The sequence below is a fragment of the Primulina eburnea genome, chromosome 5, assembly GCF_022965805.1.
Source record: "Primulina eburnea isolate SZY01 chromosome 5, ASM2296580v1, whole genome shotgun sequence".
Classification (NCBI taxonomy): Eukaryota; Viridiplantae; Streptophyta; class Magnoliopsida; order Lamiales; family Gesneriaceae; genus Primulina; species Primulina eburnea.
In genome coordinates, this window is record NC_133105.1 from 35094864 (window position 1) to 35103483 (window position 8620).

Genomic DNA, 8620 nt, shown 5'->3' on the forward strand with positions numbered 1-8620 from the left:
AAGTTTACGATTTTAAGTTAAAGATTTTTACGACATTTTATTTTATGCTTTTTGAGAGATTTTGAGAGGTTTAGTATGAGCTACACTTTTCAACATTTATTACTTTTTAGGTTTGGTAAAATGATTTACGATTTCATGTTTGACTAATCCCTTTGGATTTTCAAGTACTAGTTGGATGTTTTATTTTAAAAATGGTGACAAGATATCTTAAAGTATTTATATATATATATTTTTAATTATGGAGATTAAGGAGAGAAAAAAAAATTTCTAGTACTTTTTAAGAAAACGAATAAGGAGACGTTTCATTTTTCCTCATAATTGAAATGTCTCCTTTCAGGATGACGGAGTCTAGTGGGACATCAAGGAAAAAATAAACTATAATCATCAAACAAATGGATGAAGAAATAACAAAATTAAGCAAAGAAAACTCGGATTTGAAATGCCCAGTGAATATGTATTGGGAGCATTTTGAAACCTTTGGAACAACTGAAACTTTTCATGGATTTATTGAAGAACGGATGAGGGCTGATAATCTAGCATATCCGGGAGATTTGGGTCATGTACTATATGAAAGAGACCGTACCCTTATATATTCACTAGACATGCATGAATTCTATGACCGAGGTTTGATTAGTTTCTTAAAAGGTGTATCACACCCTTCGATCCACATTGACCACTAAATCATGCATGGGCGTGAACTGGTTTTATCAATCTATCCAAGGAATGGAACTTGGTGTTATCAGGTCATCTTACACAAATCAAGATAATCAGACCATAGCTCCTCTCATCACTAACACATTTGAAATCGGAGGTAGTAGTTTGACTAAAAATATTCCACAGTATGTTCCAGCCCCTTTTGTAGAATATCCTGGAGTCATGAATACAACAATAGATCAAAAACCCTTTATGATAGAAGATTATCTGTTGCAGTCACCTGAAGTTGAATTTCTTCCTGACCTAACGGAAGAAAGCTTTGTATTTGGAGTAAATGAACTTGTTCCGATGACTATCATACCTGAAGATGAAAATGTTAATGAGCTTAGTTATGAACCGGACCCAGTTGAACCATATACATCACTGCCAAATATGGATCAAAATGTTACCATGGGAACCACAGGCACAAATTAAGGCACGAGCCACATAACTTTTATAGATCTCTCAGACGACGAGACATGAAGACAATGACTATTTGACATTAGTATATAACTAATATTAATAATCATCATCTTTTGTGGGTATGATGATTATCAAGGTCATCAGTTTTTGTAGGCATGATGACCCCGTTTGCTAGTTTTGTTTGTATTATGCTTGGGTATTGTAAATATTTGAAACATGTCTTGTTTATAAATAAAACTGACTGCTTACCCTATGAAATAACTATGTACATTAATGATATATATATATAGTGCAAGATATTTCATATTTTATATTTATGTGTTTAGAATGACGTCTTCACAAAATAGTACTCAAGCCAGAATCAGACAAGAAATTCCCTCTCAAGATGACCATAACTCGGCAATTGGTGGAAATTCCAGAAGCGCTCAACACAATCCCCCCAAAAACAAAACGTACAAAATATGTTTGAAATAATGCATCAATTTGTGCAGTTTTGTCAGCAAAATCCACCACGACCTCATGATCAAGCTCAAGAACATCACATTGAGGCAAATGATCGAGCTCTTAAGAGATTTTTGAGATTCAAACCACCAAAATTTGAAGGCAAATCAGATGCGTATCAAGCAGAATCTTGGCTAAGCAAAATCAACAAAATATTCTCTATTCTCAATTATTCTGAAGAACAAAAGGTGAATTTTTACACTTATTTGTATGAAGAAGCAGCTCACAACTGGTGGAATACGGTGGCACATAAGTGGATAAAGAATCACACACCAAAAACGTGGGACAATTTTCTGCAAACATTCGAAGGTAAATATATAACTCAAGTTATATTAAATACCCGAGAACGTGAATTTATGGATTTAGTCGAAGGTGACATGACCGTAGCTCAATATGAGGCTCTTATACATTATGCACCACACTACATGGAAGATGAGATAAGAAAAAGAAAAAGATTTGTTCAAGGATTAAATCTAGATATTCGTTGGGCAACATTGTCCACTGAAGTTGCCAGTTATGTTTATTGTAATGCCCAGGATTTGTTTATCTGCTAATCTGTAATTATTGATTAATGAATTGATATGATTAGAAGGACCATTCGAGACATGATTTGAGTTAGCATGGGAAGATAAAATGTGCGAGGAACAGTACCCCTCGCGCATATGCCGGACACTGATGCGCGCATATGCGCGAGATGGGCAGAGGACCTCGCGCATATGCGCGGAGGGTGTGCGCGCATATGCGCGAGTTGTGCTGAAAGTCTAGTGCATGTCCAGAGAACCTCGTGCATATGCGCGGAAGAAGGGCGCGCATATGCGCGAGCTGCCGAGAAGCTAAGCGCGGAGACCAGTAGGTCTCGCGCATATGCGCCGAGAGAAGTCGCACATATGCGCGAGACGTGCAGTATGTATATTGAGCCACATGGTCTCTTCCATATATATATATATATATATATATATATATATATATATATATATATATATATATATAAGTTACAATTCATTTAAAAAGGGACAACAAAAGGAAAACCGAAGGAAGCTCTGGAAAAATTATTCCTTGAATCTTAGAATCGCGATTGTGCAAAATCCGCCCGTTAGATTTTGAATTCGACTTCGGTACTGTGTTCTATCGACGCATGCTACAACTGGACATAAGATTTATTACGTTTTGATATTTTTTGAAGTTATGATATTGTCAGAATCGGATATGATTCCTATATGATGTTCTTGACATGTTAGACATTGTATAATCGAAACCGGATTGAATAACAGACACTGTATGAAATTGTTATGATTTTCGGAATGGCTTTGATTGAGAATTGATATCAGATTTGTATTATTGTTATCGATTATGAGATGTTGGAATTGATATCTGACTGATATTGTATTGCTGGGTATATTGAGTTTGTGCCGTTATGCCGTTGAAACAGAATTTGATTGAGTTATGATTATATCCAGTATTGATTTGAGATTGTATATTGATATTGTGCCTATTGGGAATGTCCTTCCAGATTGATATATCGAAGGATTCGAAGACAGATCAGAGTTGAACCCCAACGAGAGAAAGGTATAAATCAATGTTAACCGGGAGATCGACTGAAGTCAGATTAGACTCGAGTTTCCCAAAAACCACATACTTTATTTATTGCATTGATGTTTGCAATTCATGATATTGATATGCTTAGTCTATTGAGTTATAGCAAAGCGTGTATTGAGTCATGGACGGAGATGCCTAGTCATTGGCAGGACATGCCAAGTCGGCAGGATATGTCAAGTCTTTGGCGGATATGCCAAGATACTAGATGTGTGATTTATATCGATGTGTGCTTAGGAGCAGATCGGCTTCTATCGCTGATATTCGATATGAGACAATGTCCAGGAACCGGGATCCCTAGATTAGAAATGAGTTGAGTCTGAGATGACGAGTCACGAGTAGATTTATAGTTTTATATCAATTCATGTTTTTGGATTTGATACATGTTATTGATGACCGTTTATGCTTTTATATATGTTTATATATGATTGCATGTATATTGGGATTATATTCTCACCGGAGTTATCCGGCTGTTGTCTTGTTGTATGTGTGCATGACGAGAGGTGGGACAAGATCAGGGTGAAGAAGAGGATGAGATAGGACAGTTAGCATGGAGATCCGGACTTAGAAGTAGATCTGTTTCATTACCTGACATGTAGTGAATGAACAGTAGTTGTTATGATTTACTTTTGTACAGGACTTGTACTAAGATCTGGATATTGATCTTGTAAATGAAATATGATTTATTTCATATGTTGCGTACTCTTGTATGTTTAAAAAAAAATTAGACCTTGTTTATTTAATTGATCTAATCATTCCGAATGACGATGAAGAAATGAATTAGCATTCGGGTCCCCACAGCAGGTGGTATCAGAGCAGTAGGTCTGATTAGACTGAGATAGAAGCTAGTGAGCGGGGTAGATTGAGATTTCTTTTCTGCTCTTCTTATGCTAGCTTGTTTTACTGCTTTAAATGCATGTTTACCTGATTATCTGATTTGATTTGGTAATATGTATTATTGAGAATGAATCAGAACCCTTGATCAGCAGTAAGATGATCAGAGGAGGACTGAAACAGGTTTGTTGTATTTGGTTGCTAACCCTTTTGGTAATCAGATATGCCTCCTCGAAGAGTACCAGAACAGGGTAGCACTTCAGCTAATCTGATGGATGTCACAGCTACGCCGATGGAAACGTTACTGAAGAGGTTTCAGTCGTTCAAACCGCCAACCCTGAAAGGAACATAAACTTTTGTTGACTGTGAGTGTTGGCTAGATGACATTGAGATGCTGTTTGATTCCTTGGATTACACAGATGAGCGTCGAGTCCGACTGATAGGACACCAGTTGCATGATGTTGCAAAGAATTGGTGGATCACTACAAAGAGAGCGTTGGAACATCGAGGTACGAATATCACTTGGAATGTCTTTAAATCTGAGTTTTATCAGAGATTTTTCCCAGTGTCGAACAGGAAAGACAAGGGGGCAGAGTTTGCTAATTTGAGACAGGGTCAGCTGAACATAGAGTAGTATGTGGCCAAGTTATCTACCTTGTTGAGATTTTCTCTACATGTTTCCGAGAATGACGAGGCTGTGGCTGATCAGTTCATCATTGGGTTGAATCCTGAAATCTTTACATTGGTGAACACCGGGCGACCAAATAACTTTGCTGATGCCCTGAACAGAGCCAAGGGAGCCGAAGCCGGTCTGATGAGACAGAAAGGAGCTTCGTATGTTCCTCCAGCACCAAGACCACAGCAACCACCTCCCAGATTTGAGAGTGGCAGTAGCAGTGGTGGAAAGAAATATTTTCTAAAAGCCAGAGGAAAATAGTTTAAGAAGTCTGGCAGCAGTTCTTCTAGCTCCAGTGGTTCACGACAGAGTCAGAGTTATACCGGGGCTTATTGCAAAACTTGCTGAGGGAGACATCCGACTTAGAAATGCCAGGGAGTGATTGGTAGTTGCAGTATCTGCAGACAGCAGGGACACTTTGCCAGAGTTTGTCCACAGAGAGGTTCTCAGGGATCCCATGTAGCAGAGTCATCTGGATCAGTGGCTCAGACAGATAGACGATCATCTACAGTTCACTCCTTCCAGCCAGCACCGACGACTCCTCAGTCACAGCAGAGGCCAGGAGGAAGCCAGAATCTGAGCCAGCCTCCTAGAAAGCAGGCCAGAGTATTTGATTTGACAGATGAGCAGGCTCAGGAAGATACGGGTGCTTCCCATGTCGTTGCAGGTAACTGTTCTTTATGTGGTTACTCTGCTGATGTATTGATAGATACGGGTGCTTCCCATACGTTTATCTCTGAGCAATTTGCTTTGATGCATGATTTGCCTGTTGACTCATTATCTACTGTAGTGTCTATCTCTTCTCCTTTGGGGACAGGCTTGATATCAGTGAATTCTGTGAAACATTGTATACTACGGTATGACGGGCATGAGATTGAGTTAGACTGCATTGTACTTGGATTTTCTGATTTTGACTGTATAATCGTTATTGATATGCTGACCAAGTACAGAGGAATCGTTGACTGTTTCCTTAAGATGGTGAGATTCAGACCTGATATGGCTGAAGAATGGAAATTTCATGGTAAGGGTTCTAGATCTAGAATTCCTTTGATATCTGCATTGTCTATAACTCGATTGTTACAGAAAGGAGCGGAGATATTCCTTGTGTATTCAGTTGACGTACTGAAATCGAGTCCATCATTGGCAGACCTGCCAGTGGTGTGTGAGTTTGCTGACGTCTTCCCAGATGAGATTCTGGGATTGCCTCCGATTCGAGAGATAGACTTCAGCATTGAATTGGTACCACGTACAGTTTCGATTTCTAGAGCTCCGTACAGAATGGCACCGATTGAACTAAAAGAGTTGAAAGATCAGTTGGAAGATTTACTGGCCAAGGGGTACATCAGACCGAGTGTCTCTCCTTGGGGTGCTCCAGTATTGTTTGTGAGAGAGAAAGACGGTTCAATGAGACTCTGCATTGACTATCGACAACTAAACAAGGCTACTGTAAAGAACAAATACCCTTTGCCACGTATTGATGATTTGTTTGATCAGTTGCAGTGTTCTTCGGTTTATTCCAAGATCGATCTGATATCTGGATATCATCAGCTGAGAGTCAGAGATTTTGATATCTCGAAGACAGCGTTTAGAACCAGGTATGGCCATTATGAGTTTATATTCATGCCGTTTGGTTTAACAAATGCTCCAGCTGTGTTTATGGGTCTGATGAACCATGTCTTTCAGAAATATCTCGATTATTTTATTATTATATTCATTGATGATATTTTGATTTATTCGAAGAATATGATTGAGCATGCTGAGCATCTGAGAACTGTGTTGCGAATTTTGAGTGCTGAGAAATTATATGCAAAACTGTCGAAATGTGAATTCTGGTTGAGACAGGTTGTATTTCTAGGTCACATTATATCTGGAGATGGGATTTCTGTTGATCCCAGCAAGGTTGAGGCCGTGATTTCTTGGCCGAGACCGACATCAATGCCAGAGATTCGCAGTTTTATTGGTTTGGCAGGATATTACCGTTGATTTATTAAAGATTTCTCGAGCATTGCTAAACCTATCACGCAGTTGACTCAAAAGAATGCACCATTTGTTTGGTCAGAAGACTGTGAGTCCAGTTTAGAGTTGAAGAAGAGATTGACTAGTGCACCGATATTGACTATCCCCTCAGGTACTGGTGATGTTGTTGTTTATTGTGATGCTTCTCACAGAGGATTGGGTTGTGTTTTGATGCAGCGGGACATGTTATCGCTTATGCTTCGAGACAGTTGAAGCCACATGAGACTCACTATCCAATTCATGATCTTGAATTGGCAGCCATTTTATTTGCATAGAAGATATGACGACATTACCTATACGGTGAGAAGTTTGAGATTTATTCTGATCACAAGAGCTTGAAATATCTGTTTTCACAGTCAGAATTGAATATGAGGCAGCGAAGATTACTTGATTTATTGAAGGATTTTGATTGTGAAATAAAATACTATCTGAGGAAATCGAATGCAGCAGCTGATGCACTGAGTCAAAAGGTATGTTCTTTATCCTTATCGATGATTGGTGTTTCAAATTTAATAGAAGATTGATGTTTGTCTGGATTAGTATTTGAGACAGATCATAGACAGTTGAGATTATATGCTGTTCAAGTCGAACCAGAGCTGATTTTGAGAATTAAAGCAGCTCAGAAGGTTGGTTAGAACATTCAGAACTCGATATCGATGGTCAGATCAGGACATGGATCAGAGTATCAGGTACGTGACAGTGTATTGTATGTGAATAATCGTATTGTTGTGCCAGATGTTTCGGAGTTGAGACGAGAGATATTGTCAGAAGCGCACGGCAGTCGATTCAGTATTCATCCTTGTGGCAGAAAAATGTACAATGATTTGAAAAGACAGTTCTTGTAGAAATAGATGAAAGCTGATATTGCTAAATTTGTGTCCAAATGTCTGAATTGCCCACAGGTGAAAGTCGAAAGAAAAAGACCAGGAGGTTTGTTACAGAGCTTGTCGATTCCTGAATGGAAATGGGATCACATTTCCATGGACTTTGTGACGAAGCTACCAAGATCCTCCCGAGGTTGTGATGCGATTTGGGTCGTGATTGACAGATTGACCAAATCTGCATGCTTTATTCCGTACAAGATGACGTACCGACATGAATAAATGGCAGAGATCTATGTCAGAGAAGTGGTCAGATTGCATGGAGTGCCGAAGTCAATTGTTTCAGACCATGATCCTCGGTTTACTTTGAACTTCTGGCAGAATTTACCGCAGGCTCTAGGTACTAAGTTACATCTGAGTACCACATATCATCCTCAGACCGACGGACAGTCAGAGCGGACTATAAAGACACTAAAGGATATGCTGAGAGCTGTAGTGCTTGATTTTAGCACTGGTTGGCAAGATTCTTTGCCACTTTGTGAATTTTCGTACAACAAAAGCTATCACACGAGTATTGAGATGGCACCGTTTGAAGCGTTGTACGGTAAGAAATGCAGATCCCCTCTATATTGGGATGATATCCCTGAGGTTCCTGAGGTTGGACCTGATATGATCAGAGATATGACTGAAAAAGTGAAACTGATTCAGAAACAAATGATGACAACTCAAGACAGACAGGCCAAGTATGCCAATGTCCGACGTAGACCGTTGGTATTTGAGGCAGCAGACCGAGTATTCCTGAAGATTTCACCTTTCAAAGGAGTTGTCAGATTTGGCAAGAAAGGGAAGCTGTCTCCACGTTATATTGGGGACTATGAGATTCTCGAGAAGATAGGAGATCGTGTCTATCGACTCGGCATACCGTCTTCTCTATCTGATATACATGATGCCTTTCATGTATCTCTATTACGGAAGTATATTTCTGATGCTTCACATATTATTCAGCCTGAAGAGGCAGAGATGGATGAGACACTGAGTTACTTCGAGAAGCCAATTCAGATTC

General features: G+C 39.2%; 1 protein-coding gene across 1 annotated transcript; it reads left to right on the top strand.

Moving 5' to 3' along the window:
• The first annotated feature begins 1589 nt into the window (after window positions 1-1589).
• LOC140831502 (uncharacterized) lies at window positions 1590-2171 on the top strand. The gene has a single exon (XM_073195256.1). It carries the CDS (start codon window positions 1590-1592, stop codon window positions 2169-2171), a length of 582 nt encoding a protein of 193 aa, XP_073051357.1.
• Window positions 2172-8620: the final 6449 nt, after the last annotated feature.